Here is a 20,652-nt window from a genome sequence, read left to right as displayed (position 1 = left end):
TCTTCCTGTTCTCACTCACTTGCAATGACATCATCCTTTCCGACAGCCGTTGTGCTCAGCATTCCTGCACACACTGTTGCTGCGCTTCTCAACCTTGAGGTCGCAATGGCTAATTTAAAGATGAATTACTGTTCTAGAAAACTCAAAAGAATGTGCTGATTAACATCTTTTAGTTTATAGTGTGTAAGCTTTATACAAGCCTGTCTGAATGTTTTAAGCCAGCATGCAAACTTCATTAGTCAGTGCAGGACAACACATTGCTGGCAGGGATTTCATTTTGCTGAAATGCTGGGATGGTTTTCAGATGAGGATAAGGTAGAGACAAATCTCTGACTAGAGGAAGAGGATTGAAATAGACTCAAAGTGACTCTGTTTCTACGGTAACTGTGGATGGGGAAGTACGAGAGATGAGAGCGAGGCAAAACAAACGCTGGCGCTGCCTCCGTGGCAACAGCTACATCATTGGTTCCTGTTTCATAGTAAAGACCTGTTAAAAAAAAAAAATCACAAGAGGCCCAGGAGACACCTCCCTCACAACTGCATGTTGCATCAGAAAGATTCTACAAGAGGAAGAGCAACACACACACACACACACACACACAAACATATCACATGCTCCACTTCACTCTACAGCCCCCTCCTTCCTCCCCGCTCTCCCGCCAAAACATCTCAGTGAGTAAATCCTGCCTAGAAACCAAACAGCTGACTTCTGCCTCTCTGTGATTGGTGCAGCTCCCTAGCAACGGCGTGTGTTAATTCAGCCAATCAGGCGCTGAGTTTTCTGCACTTTCAACCAATAGCAAGCAGCCCCAGCTTACCCAGGCAGTAACAGTGACTTGGTAACTGTCCGGAAGAACAGAAAGCAACTGTGATTGGCGAGATCCGTGCTGCGTCCTCATTGGCTGCTCATGCCGATCTCTCAGTCATTCATATGTTTTTGCGGCTGCTCTCTTTTGCCCTGAAGGGATACACCCACAGCAGAAGGTCAACTTCTCTTCAACCTGATTGGCCGAGCAACAACGTGGACTCCTAGTAACAAACCACAATTGCTTAAACAGGGTGTGGTTAGGCTTCTGTCAGTCATCCAAATGCTAGCCAAACATGATGTTGTTGCTGCCGGTCTGCTCATATTAAGAAGTATTTTGTGTGACAAACAGGCCTTCATTAACACACTTTTTGCTCTGGGAGTAAAATTCATACTTCTGTGTTTGTTCACACATATTTGTATTACTGCAACAGTGTTTGCTAAGATTCACTGCTAATATTTACGTAGCTCCTGTTCAGCATCTGTCAGTTTGGTTGTTTATATTATTTCTTGTTAATGTCTTTGGTTACTTTTTTATTTGGTAACACTTTATTTTAGAGTGTCCTTGTTACATATGTTATATGTACTTACCATACATGTAAACAGTAAATTATGCATAATTACATGCAACTAACCCTCAACCAAACCCTAATCCTACCCTAACCCTATAGTAAGTACATGTAGTTGCTTAAAATTACTCCGTACTTAAATGTATAATTACATTGTAACAAGGTCACTGTAAAATAAAGTGTTACCATGTCTTTTTAGCCGCAACTTATTTTATGTCTAATTTTAGTTTTGATCCATTTTACAATCTATATATCACACATTTATCATTTACAACATCATGTTTGGGGTCTAACTGGTCCAGAAAGTGTTAACTTGTCATTCTCCTGTTTAAACTTTAGATGTGTGGAGAGCAGTGCGTGATTCGCCTAACAAGAGGAACGAGTCCCCAGATGAACGAGCGCAACCGAAGACGAATCAGAAGTGACATCATGGTTGTAAGATTGCATGACATCATGCTTCAAGGTAGACAGATTATTATGTCAAATTTGAACCAGAAGGAACTGGCAAAGCAATTAGCAGTCGCAATGATTTAGAGTTTTTTTTAAAGCTAATTCGATTATTTTCAGATGTGTTGGTACAGCAGGCTGATTTAAAGTATAAGACACATTGGCAATAATCTGAGACTTGTGCCTATACAGATATTCAGTCCAATCTTTGATTGCAGTTGCATATCGCATTACAATTGGAAAACAAACAGAAACAATAACAGAAACTGTGTTTTGCCCTGACCACAGTATTCAGAGATCGTACCGTTTAGGATGCCTGTAAATACAGTCACACTTCTAATACATACAGTACTTGTTGTTATTAACTAAAAAATATATACTTTATTAACTTCAATATTAACTATTTTAAAATGAAGTACCATAATGAAATAAAACTTAAATAAAAATATTTGATTAGTAAAATATTAAATATTATATGAAAAACTTTTTTTAACTAACCAACTAACTGAAATAAATAAGTTGAAGTACTAAACTAAAAAATGAAATAAAACATTTATGAAAATTAAACGAACATCAGTGTATAGTATCCTACAGTAATATTCCCTACTTATTCAGATGAGAAATTATTTACATTTAGCAGCGCTTTTATCCAAAGCGACTTACAGAAGAAAAGAAAAGCATTCATCAAAGAGCCAACAATACACAGCGCCAGGTTTATTTAGACAACTAGGAAACCAGCTGTAGAAGAGAAGAAATGCAGATTTGTGTGTGCGTACTGGTTTAACAGTGTGAAATCATGAAGTGCTTGTGGAAGAGGTGCGTCTTCAGCTGCTTCTTAAAAGATGTGATGATCTCAGGAGGTTGGCAGCTCATTCCACCAGAGAGAGGAACCGAGAGATTGAAGGTTTTGGAGAGTGACTTTTTGCCTCGTTGTGAGGGAACAACAAGACGTCTCTCATTCAGTGACCTGAGCTGGTGGGAGGGAGCATACATTTTATAGTAGTGGTGGGTTGAAGTAGGGGGAGCACTTCCAGTGGTTTGTCCTGAAAGCCAGCGTTAGAACTGAGATCAGCAGGGGTGTAACATGATTCCTCTTAAAGGGGTCATCATCAGATGCAAAATTCACTTTTATATGGTGTTTGCATATACATGTCTTTGCAGTGTGTGGAAACAACCACCATACAATGGAAAAATCCATTCACTCCTTTTTTTTTTTATCCTAAAAAAAGTCTCAATACTCAAGCCGTCAAGTCTTGTCTTGTCACTTGATAAACTTATGTATGGTTAAGCCACTGTCACTTGGACTATTTTAACGATGTCTTTTATGGGCTGGCACGTTTCAATTACAATAGGAGGAGTGATCCATCTCTCAGATTTAATCAAAAATATCTTAATTTGTGTTTCCAAGATGAACGAAAGTCTTACGGGGTTGGAAAAATATGAGGCTGAGTATTTACTGACAGAATTTTTATTTTTTGGGTGAACTAACCCTTTAAAGAGACATGCACCGAAACAGGTCACTGTGAACAGAGCTGTGTTTGAGGAGATAAAAAGGGTGTTTTACACAACCATTGAGGAATTTGAACCAAAGTATGTTACAAACTTTACATGAAGACCCAAAGAGTCAGACCAACTTGTGGAAAATGGGCATCCGATGACCTCTTTAGACTGATTGAAGACTAGACGAGCTGAGAGGGTTAGTCGTGCAGGCCCGCTAGTAGAGCATTGCTGTAGTCCAGTCTTGAAATTACAAGCTTTTGGACGAGTTGATGTTGCATATTCTGACAGGAGGGGTATGATTTTCCTAATGTTATTGAGCGCTAATCTGCTTGAGATGTGGGTGGAAAAGCTCAGCTTGTCGTCAAGCACTTCCCCCGGGTTCCTTGCTGTCCTGGATGGTTAGTGTTGTGGACCCCAGTTGCACAGTGATGTTGTGGTCAACTTATGGGTTTGCAGGGATTACAAGGAGCTTTGCAAGGTTGAGCTACAGATTGAAATGAAATTTTATTTCGAGCAATATAGTGACATATAACAAAGGCAAAGTAAATTCACCTTACTTTCATAACATAAATCAATCAATTGCTCGAAATGGAGTGGGAAGAAGTCAGACTTATTTAGACTCTGTTACAATTAAAAAGAAAAACAAAGCTAGCTGCTTCCTTAATTTTTAACGTTATCATAACTCTCAATTACATATTTATATATACACATGTGACCCTGGATCACAAAACCAGTCATGAGTCGCACTGGTATATTTGTGGCAATAGCCAACAATACATTGTATGGGTCAAAATTATCGATTTTTCTTTTATGCCAGAAATCATTAGGATATTAAGTAAAGATCATGTTCCATGAAGATATTTTGTAAATTTCCTACTGTAAATATATAAAATATTTATTTTTGTGAGTGAATGCAGCACAATCGCGAACATAAATGCACAACTTTAAAGGCCATTTTCTGAATGTTTTGATTTTTTTGCATCCTCAGATTCCAGATTTTCAATAGTTGTATCTCGGCCGAATATTGTCCTATCATAACAAACCATACATCAGTGGAAAGCTTATTTTTTCAGCTTTCAGAGTATGTATAAATCTCAATTTGGAAAAAATTACCCATGTGATTGGTTTTGTGGTCCAGGGTCACATATGAAAAAACAAACATATCTTAATTAAACACCATATATTACTGCAGGTAACAATTATAGTACCAACAATGGTTAAGAGTAGCTAGTTGTGGTACTCTCAGCTGCGTTTAACACTATTTACCATCTTAAAATCTGTGACGTTTGTACAAAAGTGGCAAGGAACATGAGCCTAAAATTGCCAGTGCCACAGCATTTTTTTATTGTACAATTACAAATAAAAAGTAGCTATAAGGTAATAAAGGACATTATGATAATGTCAAAATTGGTTGTCTGAAAGGCAGGCAGAGATACGAGCTGAGACTGGTCATCAGGTTTAAATGAAAGCTTGAGCTGTGTATCATCTGCATAACAGTGGTAGAGAAGCCATGTGCCTTTATGATTGTGCCCAGTGAGGTTGTGTAGATCCAGAAAAGAAGATGACCGAGCACTGAACCTTGAGGCACACCGGTGATTGTTAAATTTGATGTTTGAGTGATTCTAGTCCATTAGATCACCTTCAAGATTATATAATTAGTTAATTACCCTTGATGCTAGAGTCAAGTCAAGTCACCTTTATTTATATATAAATAAAAAAATTCGAGCTTCACCTGGTAGCCTATATGCGTGTATAGAAAACACTACTTTGGAAATCCCAGAGATGATGTCAACTTCAGCAGCTCCGGATCAATGGAAACATTTCCAGCCTCAGCCGGAGCCCGAAGGGAAGATGGTGACAGATGATGTCAGCAAACTGCAGCCTGGCATCCAATAGGGTCCCATGGGATCTCCTGTGTTGAGCACCTGCATCCTATAAACATGTGTGCGTTCATTGAAAAAAAGATGTCAAACCACCTTAGTACCACAAATACAACTGGGCTCTAAAAATAGCAAAGAAAGCAGCACACATTCCTTAGGTGTGAGATAAGTTTGGTTTTGTGTTGAGTCATATGTCACTGCAAATGCCAAACAAAACGGTGTATGTGTGTCCTATAACTGTAATCAATCTGAACATATTTTGTCAGAGTTGGACTTTTTTTTTACGTCTAATACTTAAAATCTTATTTATTGAGGTCAGATCTCAGTTTAAACTTTATTTCCTTAAACTTTAGGGCAGTCACTTCACTTCACAGTGTCCAAAATATAAAAAATGTTATAGCGTGCTCTACTGGTGAAACCCTGACACTGCATCGAAATATCAGCATTAAATTCTCTTTCTGAGAAGAATTGAAATGTCAAATTGAACACCTTTCTGAAAGTACATTCCAAATATACATTAACATACATTTAACAATGATTTGTTAGCTCAAAAAGAAATGCTTCAAAAGAAAACCGAAGAATAGAATGTTTAAAAATATTTCACGTAATAACTTATATTATATATTAAATTATATTTACTAGCAACTGTTTCATAATGACCCCTGACATTATTCCCGATATTAGTGAGAATCAACACTACAAATGAAGAAAAGAAAATGTTCAGAATGACAGAACAAAACACAAACAAGAATACAAAACGAAGAGCTAATGAATACTTAAACCCCGTTTTAAAAGTTATGTTTTATGATATGACAATGCTAAGGTAATGCATGCTTAATGTCTACTGTATCATATTTGATATGCAAGTTTCTAAGGCCTCTAAATTATCAACATGATCAAAACTTTGCTGAAAAACCCGTTGAACAATCTACTACATGCATGTCTTCTGCCTTATGAGTAATAGTTTATACATTTTTAGCATGTAAAAAGTCTTGTAATTTTTACTAATTTTTATAAAGTAAACATGAGAATTACTTTTATAGTGTTTATTAGCTTATGAAAATTACTGGACTGAAGGAACTTATGTTTACTTGATTATCCATAATTTTGTATCAAAATGTGAGTATCAAATGAGGAACGGTTATTTGTTAATCTCTCAATCATCATTATATTGCATTGTATTATATTTGCCCTCTACAAGAAAAACAATACAGACCTTTGATAATAAAGCTAAGCATTTAAATATCATCTTAAGACATGTTATTTGACGATAGAGTGACAACTGATATATATGCCTTTTATGTAAGTAGTCTGTGACTGTTTTATTTAACTGTAGACAGTTATAAAGATATTATTTAAATTACAAGCTGTCGGAATTTCATCTTACTTTCTGGCAATATAAATATCAGCAACTACACCAAATTGCATATTTTGATTTTATTTGGGCCTCTGTCTTGTACCGTTAAACATGTTATCACGTGGATGAATATGCAAATGATATGCAGATGAGGATATGCATAGTAAAACTAGGCGTTGTAACTTACAACTTGTAAGCTCCGTATATGGTTCTTTCGGGGAGACGCATGTGCGCACAATCTTCCGCTGACTGGGATTTATAAAGTGAATCCTGCGCAGGTTCTGGCGTACGCACAGTTTTATAAGTGAATATTTTTTTGCGCACACCATTTTTGGCTTTCGGGCGCACGTACACTTTTAATAACGATCCTATGTATAAATGAAGTGATTGTACATATATGCAGAATTATTAGTGGCAGCAGTTCATAAACATGATTAAACTGTTATCGCTCTCTCATACATTACACTAAAGTACTTTTCAAAGAATATTTGTTTGAAAAAAAAAAAGGTGTACATTTTGCAAGTCATTAGTCAAATTATCGTGATGCTTGTAAAAATTCTTAAATCAAGATGCCTTTACTAAAGTAAAGTCTTGTTTTCTGGGGGGGGAATCAAAATAAAGTGAGTTTTTGATTAAAACAAGCTAAATTATCTGCCAATGGGGTAAGAAAAATACTCTTGTTTCCATTTGAATAAAGTATTTTTCTTAAATTAAAAACTCACTTAATTTAAAATTCCCCATAAATCTTTTACATGTTACTCATAAATGCATCCTGATTTAAGAATTTTTAGATATTTGGACTGGAAACAAGACAAAAATACTAAGTAAGAAAATATTGTTGTGTGTGCTTCAGTTCTACAGAAAGCCTTTTGAAATGTCCCGTAAACTGACAAGGTTGCATTTGTTCGGCTGTGGCTGAACACCTCATTTGTTAATCAGATGAATGACCGATTACTGCGAGCTTGAAATGAACAAGGGTTTCTATTTACTAATTCGTTGTTAGGCATCAGGAGAATGTTTGTGTTTGTAAGACTGCGATTCTATCTGTGTTTATGTGTGACAATCAGTTGCGCTGATCTCAGTGGCAGTGATAGAAAATCATCAGTGATGTCAGTGATGCTTTACATTTTAACCATAACATGGGAGAAAATGTCACAGTTAGTCACTGTAAGTAATGTAAAAAGTTACAAACTAGTTAGTTAGTTAGTTCAAGTTTATTTACTACAAAAGTTTTTAAAAAATCCTATTGATAAACTTTCATAAAATAAAATAACACTCAATAACATAAAAATGTATTTATATAAAATTAAATAATTAATGCAAATGCAAAACCAAATATATATTTTTTGTACCGGTAAATCTTTTTCAGGGAAAGTTTCTTTAAAAAAGTCAGTTTCTTTATTGGCACACATAGGCTACTTTAAATGTGCTCACTATAAATAAAGTTGAATATATATATATATATATATATATATATATATATATATATATATATATATATATATATATATATATATATATATATAGGCTACATATACATATATGTATGTATATTTAAAAAAAGAAATCAATTCAAAAACAGCAGACCAAGTACAAGCAATAATGTAAAATGTAAACAATTTTTTTTTTTTTCACTAAACACAAAACTGTCAAATAATATACCAAGATGTCAAACCACTGTTATTTTAAATGGTAAATGGTAAATGGACTGCATTTATATAGCGCTTTCACAGACCCAGTGGCCACCAAAGCGCTTTACAATATTGCCTCACATTCACCCATTCACTCACTCATTCATTCATACACCGACGGCGGTGTCAGCCATGCAAGGCGATCCAGCTCGTCAGGAGCAGCTGGGGTTAGGTGTCTTGCTCAAGGACACCTCGACACTTGGTCAGGTGGAACCGGGGATTGAACCACCAACCTTCCGGTTTGTAGACAATCTACATGAACCACTGAGCCACTGTCGCCCCTAAATAATCATTCATATAAAACTACAACATTTAAAATCCATGACTTGGGTCTATTGAACATTTTGTTATTTATATTTTCACTGTATCACCTTATTTGCTTCTTTATAATGTTTGTTGATGCTTCATATAATGATCCCTGTTCTCTTGTGTGCATCATTGTCCGGCTGCATATAAACCTTGTGTTTACGATCAACTTTACAACATTAACCCTGGAAAGCCTGCGGAAACTCTTTGCTTATATAATCATCTAACCGTACAGAGCGTCTCGTCCCGCTGTTCCCGTTAGCTGGTTTGCATGAAGAGATGTGGTTAACAAAAACACAAAACCACAGCGGGAGGGAGGAAATGCTACATGCAAAATGAAGTTCCATCTATATCTGATGAAATGACACTGAAGTATTTGGAAAGACTCAACGTCTCTTCACCAGGTAAGAAGTTTGTTTCAGTTATATTACAACAGGGGAAATAAAGTGGTAAAATAACACGATGCAATTCAGTAACGGATTTTATCTTTTGTTCTACGCTGGTTTACTTTTGAAGTTTTTGCTTTTTCACTTTTTTTTTATAATTTTGAATAAAATGATTTTCTAAATGTAAATGCTAAAATCTAAATGCCATTTGACTCAATATTACATAACATTGTATGAGATAATGTGATGTTGGATTCTCAAAGGATAAAAAAAAGATCCTTTTTCTTCTTTTCTTTTAGATAACTCTTGTTCTTATTGTCTACAAAGAGTGAGAGAGAAAAAAATACAGTTTTACACTTTTCTTCTTGCAGCTCTTCAGATGTTTTTGAGGAACCTGGAGATCCTGTCAGGGATGAAGTGGAACATCTGTGGTCTCCTGCTTATATCTGCCCTCTTCTGCGAGTCTGCAAAAGATGATTTGGAAAAATGGTGTAAGGATAAACCTAGGAAACCTGTTTGTACTTTACTTAATAAAATAAAACCCTCAACTCAGTCCATAGATTCAGGCAATGGACATGATACGGAGGGCATCTTCATACTCGGTACAGATGGTTTCATGGGATACATGAGAACAGGTGAATGTAAAATACTAAATGTAGTGGGTAAATGTTTATTTTAATGTACATAAAAGTTACTTTTGGTGACCACATTGTTTATCATTTGTTCTTTAAATAGGTGATTGCAGGAACATATCACAGAACCAATCTGTTTTTTGGTGTAATTCTTCTCAACTGCCAGGTAAGGAGAAACCAAATGTGGCCTAAACAGCATATTAAAGACAGAAACTTTCTACATTCTACATACATGTATAAACATTCCTCAAAATGTTTTTTGTTGTTGTTGTTGCATGTAATAATCTCAAAAACAAAGAAAGTCATAATCTTTTGTGCCATTAACAGTTTATAATAGGTCTAGAGCCATTTTTAAAATCTCAATGTCATTAACTCAACATGATAAAGTTTGCAGTGGTCGATTCTGGACAGGAATAATCTTAAAGTTACAATGAAATGGACAAATCTTTTCTTCGGTATTGTGACGTATATCTGAGTGTAATGGATTATTGCAAAAAAAAAAAAAGTTCACTCTTAAAGGTTAAATGGAGTTTTATATAGAACTTAATTAATTAAAACTTAATCCATAAAATACAAAGCGCTTGACAGAAGAATCCTTTAAAGAGTGTAGGATGGGAAGTCAAAGGCTTCATACATAGGCCTACTATATACAAGATCATGCATTTCAATGCAAATAGATGGGGTGAATTGTTTTTTAAGGCCTCGTTGTTTTGTTTTTCAGCTGTGAGGCAACAGTTCAACGTCACTGTTTTATCAGTTGAAGAAAATAACGCCTCACTGTCTACAATAAACAGCAGCGGTGGGTTTGAATGTAGCCTTTCCTGTATTGATTTTTTGTATGAGCTGCTTAGCACCATTATCTTCACATAATGAAAACCTCTAAATGTTCTTTAGGAAATCGCTTTATTTTTGAGTTATTTTTGTTTTCTAACCTGTTGTTTCGCAGATTTTGGTTTGTCTTTATTTAAAGACTCTAAAGACTCAGCATACACACTCAACATAAGCAGATCAATTATATCAGATCAATGTGTAATAGAAGGGCCCTGCAAAAATTACACTTGGACAAAATGGATTGCAGAACAAGGTGAATGAAGAATCTTTCATTTTGCTTATATTTATTTTGTATGCTTTTTAGAAATAGAGGAGGCGTGTTCCGGCGCAAACATTCCCTGGCGCTATTTTGCAGTTACAAAAAACAATTCCGCCACAGACCAGGAGAAACCTAGTCTAAAGTCAGTGGCGCGTTATTCAGATGCTATTTTAAGGGCGCATGCTTGGCCATAATGTAGCGTGTGCACAACACACATACACTTTGCTTCTCTCATCTACACAGATGCAACAGTTCATATTTTTGCAAACCATAAATAATTACAAGGAAAAATATTACCACACGAGGGAAATCATTGTGGTGTCCATGAAGATGTGAAAAATAGGCATAAATCTAGATTACACATTTACCCAAATCATTCAGGCTAATTGTAGTAATGACGGATCAAACCTGTTTGATCAATAGTGGCGAGACACATCAGTATATAAGGACACCTGACAAAGTGGGTTATCCATCAAGAACCAGGAAACTTAATTCTGAAGACTGCGAAATCACCGTTACATCATGTAAGTTGCGTGTGCCGGCAAATCCGCCGTTATAATAGCGATCCGCCATGGAACAAGCGCGCCTGCTCTTAAAGCGAATGTGAGAGGACGCTCTGATTGGTTTATTTCACGTTACGCCCAAACCACAGCTATGAGTAATGTAGCGACTTCAGACCAACACATTTTAGATTTGCATCGGGCGCTAGAGTCATTTATCCCGCCGGTATAATAGCAACAGCGCCCGGGATCCGCCCACAAAGATACTTGCGTTTCGCGTTTGATACTTGTGTTTCAGATCGGTTAAATAGGGCCCTTTTTATTTAAATTGTTTGGATTTGCAGGAATGAAATTGTTGTCACATCGTCCACCTCCGAAATGTGGTTGAAAGTGTACACGTGTACAACCATAAAAAGTAGCGCGATTAGTTTTTTAAAGAGTAACTATTGAGATTGTAAAGCATTTATTCATTCAAGTAACTTCCCCAACACTGATGACAACACGTAAATGAGGCCAAAACGCCACATACTGATTTTCCCTTGGATCATTACAAATAATTCAGTTTTGAAGTTTGTAATCCTTGTAGTGTTGCTTGAAAGTTTTCTTCAAAATGATTTACTGAAATTACATTCATTCACCTTAAGCGTGTTGTTGGTCTTTTGCAGTTCAGGTATCTGTTAAGAGCATATTTTTGTTCTCTTTATTAAAGGTTGTAATTGGACCATTTCAAAAACATTTCCAGACATAAGTAAGTATTATCCCAACAGTCTAAATATGATCTTAAAGATGTATTAGAGTGTCACCAGCTGCTGTATATGCTATAATTATGTGTGTTGTGTATGTAAGATTGTAGGATGACCTGCCTGAATCCCACAAAGGCATGTGAGAGCGCAAAATATGATCCCAGCTGTAGTGGTAAGAACGTGTTTCAATATGCCTATTTTTCTAAACCAGACGGTTCTGCTTTAATAACTTTTTGAACACACTAAAAGTGTAATTTAACCACAATGCTGTATATATTGCTTTTAATCTGTCACGGTTTGGGTTTTGTTCCTTGTTCTTATTTCATGTATGTCATGTGATCCCTTGTTCTAGTCATGTGATCCTGCCACCTGTTCCCTTGTTTGTGTCATGTTGTTATTGGTTCATTGTTTAATTGTTCACAGGTGTCCCTTGTCTAGTCATAAGTCTTGTGTATTTAAGCCCTCATGTTTGCCCTGTGTCTTGGTCTTGTCTTGAATGTTTCATGTCGTTGTCCTTGTTTCTGTTTCATGCCTGGCCATGTCTTGGTTTTGTGTTTGATTATGTTTCAAAGTAAAGTTGCATTTGGGTTCTTAACCAGCTTGCCTCCATGTGAATTTGTTACATAATCATTCCATATTCATTGTTTTCTTTTAACTTTTCTGTTTTTACACAGATGATAATGCAGGTGATGAAAGTAAAATGAACACCATTAAGATCTATAATGATAATGCAACTTGTTTTAAGTGTGGAAGTGCTTTTCAAAATGTGGATGAACTCAAAGAAATACCCCAAGAAATGTCGAATCTATTTACCGCTAATAATACTAATAAAAGAGAGACAGATGCTGGAGCAGCTGCGTAAGTACTTTTTTAAAACAAAAGTGATTTTAAGTCTACTCAGTTTTTTTTTAGAGATAATGTTTATTATACAAGCATTAGTTTATCTTTTAAATTGTAAAATAAATGACCATATTCAGGAGGTTTCCATAATAACTTGCTGTACTTAATATTGTAATTAAGTAATAAAATATTAAATAGGGGAGACCGGGGCTAGTTGTCACAGGGGATTTATCCCATCTAACCCTCTATGTAGTACCTGTTGTCTCAATGGTTGTAAATTGTACCATTTTCTTTTTAATTTCCTCTTAAATCAAAGATATTATCACATCTAAAACACAAATCATTTTGTATCTTGTTCAGTATGGCCATGAAAAATCTCTCCAGCCTGCTGTCTTTCATGGAGAATTTGACCATAGCATCTATTTCCATGGGTAGCGTTAAAGGGGTTTTAAAGAAAATTCAAAATGTGTCTGATGCCAAGAAGTCTGCTTTCATCTACTCTGCAAAAACAGGCATTAGAGTAAGTGTAAAGATGACAAACATACACACATCTTGTTTAATTCTGCATAATGTGGTGAAAATATGTTTCTCTCTTAAAAACATAACATGCACTGAACTGAACTCAGCACTGAAATCGCCTTATGTTTACAGGTTATAGATGATATTTACGTACTGAAAGATTATCCCAACGCTCTCACTATTCCAAAGGAAGCCTCACTGCAAGCGTTCAACAAAAGGGCAGGAAATGCTTTTCTGGGTGTGTTCAGATTTCCCAACATGTCAAAGGTATATAAGAAAACTTTGATTTTTCATGTGAAATGTAAGCTTAGGTCTTTTTCATGCCGTACGCACAGGTAATACACAAGCTGTATGCTTATATAGAGAGATATGTTTATATTACAAAAGATATATAAAGGTTTATAGTGCACTTTCAATGATTCTATCATGCTACACCTGGAAAACTATAGGCTTTGTCAAGTTTTACTATGCGCTTAAATGATTTTAACTCGTGCATCATAACACAAGACATTCTTTTAAATGAGTGATTTTAATGAAACTAGATTTCTTGCAAACAGATAATCAATAATACCTGTATTCATAAAATGTGTGGCTTAAAATAAAATAAAAATTTGTAGGCATGCAAATCCTGAGTATCCTGAACATTGAAATGCCTGTTTCACTACTGACATTGATCTTATTTAATCTATTCATTAATGAAAATTAATGTTTCTATATAGAAGCCTGATTCTGTTTCTCAGCAATCCAAAAAACAAAAACAATCCCATTTCATTTTTATTAAAGGATGAAAACAACAGTACGGTTTTGGGGAATGAAGTTTATGCAATCGAAATGGGGACACCAATTTCAAATCTGACTGAAAACATCAGTTTGGCCTTCAGCAATACAGAGGTAATGTATGGTGCATGGAAGAAAAACTATTTTTAAATTTTCTAAATTAGTCTCAAATCTTATTTTTTTAAATATCTTATTTTTTTCCTGCAGAACATGAGGGGAACTCCTGTCTGTCACTCATGGGATGGAAGCGGTCTGTAATGCTTTTGTGTTTTTATATATATTTAATTAGTTTGAATTAAAGGGAATATGGATATGATAAATATCCATACAGTATATCAAGAATATAGTATTCTTAATAAATGGATATTTATATGTATATTAAGAATTTTAAATGAGTTTTAAAAAATTTGCTTAATTAAACTCATAAAATGTAAAAAAAATATGAATCACATAAACTATGGTCCATTCCCTTGTTCCATTAATATTTACACAAAATGTTTTATTAAGCTCTATTTTTTTACTCTTTTAAAATTCTTAATTCATAATATGTAAGGATTATTCAATTAAATTTGATGTAATTTTACTATACAATTGAAAATTGTAAATCTTAAAAGAAAAATGCTTTAAAAATGTTTTGTGTAGAAATATAAAGACCAAGTTAAGATGCTGTGGAGCATGAATGTCGATTTCTGATCATAAATCAACATTCATTAACTCTCTCTAAATCAACTCAAAACTAACCAGTCCCTCCTTTTCACCAGGAAATAAGCCAAACTGGACAACTGAAGGGTGTACTACGGTTACTGATGGAAATAATATAACATGTAATTGCAACCACTTGACTTTCTTCGCTGTGCTTATGGTAGGTTCTCCGTTTCCTTCTTGAATCTGTGAAGTTTGACTCACATTATAAGTTCTCTACTGCCCCCTTCAGATTTATGTTTATTTATTTATGTTAACATTTTGTGGTTACTGATATTTTAAGATTGCAAACGTTCAGACAGACCCGTGTAACTGAACAATGTTTTAATACAGGTTCCTCTGGTAACCATTTCCCAAAATGACCTTGTCACTCTCACCTACATCACGTACATCGGCTGCGGCCTCTCCATGTTTTTCCTGGTAGTCGGATTATTTATTCACTTTCTCTTAAGGTGAGACATGAGTCTCTGTACCGATGTTCACAAATGTGAGATCCCCAATATGATCTCATCAATCGACAGCATTTGTGGCGTAATGTTGATTACAAAAAATCATTATGTTTCCTCTAAATTTCTTGAAAGTGCACCTATTATGATTTTTTAGGTATTACCTTTCATGTAATGTGTAATATAGCAGAGAAGACTCTCGGAAGGGAGGTGTTTAGTTAGTGAAACCACAAACTTGCATATAATTTTACACTGAAAAGATTAATAAGACATTTTGTTTACAATAACATCATGTTAACATGCATGTTGTTTACATTTTGTAAACATTGAATATTTTAACATTTACAGATTTGCCCCATTCACTTTCTCACTGTAACCCAGATTTTTAACTTTTTCACACAAAAAAGTTGGACAAGTGGAAATGAATGAATCCATTTTAATCAACAACATGCCACAAGTGCTGTGAATTGAGCTTGACTTGTATGGTGGGTTGCACAAATGAAGTATAATATAATATAATATAATATAATAACTACCTGCTAGTTAACTGGTAAATTAAAACCAGGATCAAATGTTTAAAGTTTAAAGTAAATTTATTATCAAAGGTATATTCCTTAGTTGTGCAACTCACCCTGAAACATTTTTAATTCCCAAAGCACGGATCCAAAATACTAATTGTTTATGGATTTTCAATTTCAGGAAAGCGAAGGCCACTAATTCAGCCCACGTCCTGATGAATCTCTTTTTGGCGCTGTTTCTGCTCAACCTGGCCTTCCTGTCCAATGAGTACGTTGCACGTGCGAAAAGCCCCACCGCCTGCAAGGTCATGGCTGGGTTCATGCACTACAGTTTGCTGGCCAGTTTCTCCTGGTTTGCCGTGGAGGCTTTACACCTCTGCCTGCAAATGTCCAAACACGCAATCGTCATCAAACATTACATCCTCAAGATCTCTGTGGTTGGGTGGGGTGAGTTCAAAAACCTTTACATATGCATGCTGAATTATGTGGCCTGTGATCAGACGCACAATTTTGACTGGCAAAATTCCCATAAACTTTGAATGCTTTTGACGTGGGCCAGTAAGCAACCATTCAGAGTACCTTAACCATAATAGCAACATCCTGGCATCATCATCCTGGGATATAACATGCACATAGAATTCATGTCATATGTACAGATAAAATACTAAATCTAGATCTAAAGTCTGATCTAATCCTCAGACTATTGATTCTTATACCACAATTGCATTGTCAACTATTTGTTTCAGCTCCTCCTGCTTTTGTTGTCAGTATCATTTTCATCTTTGGCAAATATGGTGAACAGACCATACAGACGGACACAAGCAATGTAACCATGTAAGTAGACCCCAAAATATGATAAGACACTATTGTTAAAATATAATGGCAGCCATACAGGTGAAACTCGAAAAATTTGAATATCATGCAAAAGTGCATTTATTTCAGTAATTCAACTTAAAAGGTGAAACTAATATATTATATAGACTCATTACATGCAAAGTGAGATATTTCAAGCCTTACAGCTAAGCCATGATCATCAAGATTATAACAAATAAAGGCTTGAAATATCTCACTTTGCATGTAATGAGTCTATATAATATATTAGTTTCACCTTGCATTGAAAGTTTCAAATGCATTGAGTTGCCATGTGATTGGCTGATTAGATATTGAAACATTTAAACAGCTGTACTTAAAAAAGTGGGAAAATATTTACTTTCTATTAAGTTATAAAATAAAAATCAGATTTGGTTTAAATTTAGTCAATCAAATATATTTATTATAGAAAATAATGGTCAGTAATCAAATCTAGATATTTCTCATGATTCACTTAGTAAATGGTAAATAGTTATGCGCAATAATAAACAGAGGTCATTTTGTCAACTTTAACCACCTGCACTATTTTCCCTGCAGGTGCTGGATTTTAGACAACACTGTCCACTACGTCGTGAACATCGGTTTTTACTGCTTCGTCTTCATCTTCACCTCTTGCACCTGCATCGTGGTGCTGCGCTGGCTCTCCATGCTGAAGGTGAGAAAGTTTAACAAAACTGCAGCGGTGAAGCGCTCAGGAACCGCCTCATTTGACATCACCACCATCCTGGGCCTCTGCTGTCTGCTGGGACTCACCTGGAGTTTCACTTTCTTCAGCTACGGAAGTCTGACTGTGCCCTCGTACTACATATTCACCATACTAAACTCCTTCCAAGGTGAGGGCTTTTCTGCTGAACATTTAAACACATATATTGCATACATTTCTCAGGCCCCGTTTAAATGATTCTTTCTAAAAACTGGAGATTTTGGAAAACTTTGTTTGCACGTTTGCATGTAAACTGAGAAAAACTGAGTTTTAGGCAGCCGACGTCACAGTATGTGACTATTTTCGGGATTCTGATTGACTAACGTGGGCTTGAGCTTCTCGTTACACTGCCACCTACAGGTTTGGCATGCTCTAGACGGCATATACACGGGTTCGTGTAAACTAACACTTTTCTGAAACCTGAGTCTGAAAACTGTTTGTTCAAAGATTCGGTCTCTCGAAGCCCCTCCTTTCTGCGAGACTACTGTGCTCTGATTGGTCAGATGGCCCAGTCTGTTGTGATTGGTCTACCACTAATAGCGCATGTAGAAAACCAACCGTCCATTACTATCTCTTCCTCAGCGCTTGATACACAGTGATACGACAATGGCGTAGTTTTTTCCTTATTAATTCCAGCACTAGTTCTCATCCTTTTTGTCATTCGCAGGCAGCCAATGAAGACCATATGCGGGCATTATGCAAATTTGTTACATTGAAGTGAGACTGGAAGTACTGACGACTCGTTTCAGAAGTTCAGAATCTGTTCTTTCTTTTGGAAGACAATAACTTTATTTGTCGTGCACTTTGATCTTTAAAACTTTGCAGACGTTTTACATTTTACCACTATATTACACTCTACATGAAAGGTAATATTCAAAAAAGAATAATAGAAGCGCTTTAAAATTATAATTTTAACAACATTTAGCATATAGACAATCTCAAAGCTGAAAGACATGGGCTAACACATGCGTTCATATAACTGTAGAGCTCATAAACATTATATTATACTACCAGTATATTATATTATTTTATTAATTATATTATGTTATATTACAGTCCAGTAGTGGCCGTAAAGGGATCTTTAACCCCTTCAAACCCTGCTTCCATTGAAATGGACATCACTTGTTTTTTGTGTAAACCAATAAAATTGTATAATATGAGTAATGCCTGGTCACTAATTAGTGCCTGATCAACTAATCACAAGATGTGACCCATAACTTAATCTGATTGAGCTTCGAGCTTCACAAAAGACAGGCATGGCTAACTGATTAGACAGGAGGAGTAAGCCCACTTTTTACCTAAATTATGCAAATGTATATTCAATTTGCACCTTATATGTGACCCTGGATCACAAAACCAGTCAGAAGTCGCACGGGTATATTTGTGGCAATAGCCAACAATACATTGTATGGGTCAAAATTATCCATTTTTCTTTTATGTCAAAAATTATTAGGATATTAAGTAAAGATTATGTTCCATGAAGATATTTTGTGAATTTCCTACCATAATTATATAAAACATTTAATTTTGTGAGTGAATGGAGCACAATCGTGAACATAAATGGACAATTTTAAAGGCGATTTTCTCAATGTTTTGATTTTTCTGTACCCTCAGATTACAGATTTTCAAATAGTTGTATATCGGCGAAATATTATCCTATCCTATCAAACCATACATCAATGGAAAGCTTATTTGTTCAGGTCTGAAGGGGTTAAAATTCAGTCAAGATCCCTAGGTTTCTATAGAGAAACCCATTTAAACGTTTTTTTTTTTTTGTGTGTAAATATGACTTTTTTTAATAATCCATTAGACTCAGATCTACAATAATGGCCAGAAGTGACATCTGGAGGGGATATTTGTTTTTAATGGCCCTGCAAGTTTGATTAAACCATCAAAATATGAGGAAAATATTTAATATTTTTTTAATACTTTAAATATAAGGGGAGAACAAAACACTAAACTATTTGTCTGACAAAATTATTTGACAAAGAAAAGCCAAACTTAAAGCCACAGGTTTTATTTTACTATGCAAAAAGAAATACTTAAAAGGCGTTATCACAAATAAAGCTATTCACTTCAAGCACAGCTATGCAATATGCTCAAAAAAATCTTTAACATATTTTAATAAAATTTGTATAAAGGGTGAAGATGTTAGTTTTCATAGGGCAGGTTATATTATAAATACACTTTAAAAACACGAAACAAAATCCCTGTTCACAGGAAAATGTCTACTGGAATTAGGCTATGTCTGCTGACCCATATACATACTATCACATTCATATTGTATTAAATGCTTGTGTTTTTATAGGATTCTTCTTGTTCATATATTACATGAAAACGGGCAGCTTCTTTGGAGACGCTGTGCCTTCAGAAGACAGCAACATGACTGAAGACACCAACACAGAAAACCCATACGATAACCAAACACCAACACCCGCCAAAGGGACCATCTGAATGTCGCCTCTGTATCTGTGCATTTGAGATGTCATATCTGTCTATAGATACCTTGCATTCATTTGCAGTATTAGAGTGAATTCAGTGCAAATTTCTTCCGCAACATATGTTGCTGTTTCTGAGTTTGAATTAAATAGCTGGATGTTAAATTTACAGGAAGAGAAATTCACTTTATTGCATCCTGTTTGCTACCTCAATTCCAATTTAGGAACTAAACTGGAGTTTTATAGACGTTCCCAGTTTAGTTCTGAATGGGGCACAACTCTGCTGAATAATAACATAATCTTCATCTCCTATAGTAGGCCTATGTCTCTTTTTCATGACTGCACATTTACTTGGAGAGACTGCTAGAAAAGTAGCAGGTTTTCATTATAATACAATGCTGTACTTGTTTTACACTGTATATTATCATTTGTATGTTTATTTTTCCTGGGGAAAGCTGGATAATGGTTACTGTACTAAAATAGTAGTAGGACATTTTTATGATTTTTAATCAGACCTGGCATATCATTGGCTCCCTGATGAATTGCTTTGTTACTCTTGTTAGTGGCTTTGGATAAAAAGGACTGCAAAATACATAAATGTAGAAATGCAGACAATAGGTTATTATATTTTCAGTCTTTCACACATGAGCTATTGATATAGGCTAGGTAGGCCTATACACAGCCCTACATGTTTAACTTTCTGTGATGCCTTAGTCTGTGTTTGCGCTAACATGTTTTACTGATGATCAGAAACATAAACCCTGAAAAAAAGTATTACACTGTGAACCCTGAGTTTTTATTACACTTGCACGGACCTTTGAAACTATATCAATCACAATGGTTTAATTCTAAAATAATGGCATTTCGAATGGCGAGGTCTATTTCAAATGCCCTCACAAATCGGTTTGCAAAAATAAAAAAAATACGGATTGT

The 20,652-nt window shown here is 35.3% G+C and overlaps 1 protein-coding gene across 2 annotated transcripts; it reads left to right on the top strand.

Annotated features, from left to right (window-relative positions):
* The first annotated feature begins 1,724 nt into the window (after positions 1-1,724).
* On the top strand, positions 1,725-20,628 carry adgrg11 (adhesion G protein-coupled receptor G11). 2 transcript variants are annotated; one of them, XM_079639248.1, is made up of 19 exons: positions 1,725-1,837; positions 8,791-8,959; positions 9,313-9,576; positions 9,677-9,739; positions 10,295-10,372; positions 10,520-10,657; positions 11,873-11,911; positions 12,010-12,078; positions 12,581-12,764; positions 13,107-13,266; positions 13,398-13,532; positions 14,049-14,156; positions 14,250-14,292; positions 14,804-14,904; positions 15,078-15,196; positions 15,890-16,155; positions 16,455-16,542; positions 17,116-17,411; positions 19,590-20,628. In XM_079639248.1, the coding sequence occupies exons 2-19, from the start codon at positions 8,884-8,886 to the stop codon at positions 19,733-19,735; spliced, it is 2,373 nt and encodes a 790-aa protein (XP_079495374.1). In that variant the 5' UTR covers positions 1,725-1,837; positions 8,791-8,883; the 3' UTR covers positions 19,736-20,628. The 2 variants fall into 2 exon arrangements, with proteins under 2 accessions (XP_079495374.1, XP_079495373.1); XM_079639247.1 differs by lacking the exon at positions 1,725-1,837 and having other exon boundaries at positions 8,740-8,959.
* The last annotated feature ends 24 nt before the right edge of the window (positions 20,629-20,652 follow it).

The sequence above is a fragment of the Phoxinus phoxinus genome (genome assembly GCF_949152265.1).
Source record: "Phoxinus phoxinus genome assembly, chromosome: 16".
NCBI lineage: Eukaryota > Metazoa > Chordata > Actinopteri > Cypriniformes > Leuciscidae > Phoxinus > Phoxinus phoxinus.
Note: the sequence above shows the minus strand (reverse complement) of the source record. Positions and strands in the feature narration are given on the sequence as shown.

Coding starts and splice junctions, on each gene's coding strand:
- adgrg11 (XM_079639248.1), top strand. CDS start 8,884: ATGCAAAATGAAGTTCCATCTATATCTGATGAAATGACACTGAAGTAT. Junction 12,079..12,580: donor ATATGATCCCAGCTGTAGTG/GTAAGAACGTGT, acceptor GTTTTTACACAG/ATGATAATGCAGGTGATGAA. Junction 15,197..15,889: donor TTTATTCACTTTCTCTTAAG/GTGAGACATGAG, acceptor TTTCAATTTCAG/GAAAGCGAAGGCCACTAATT.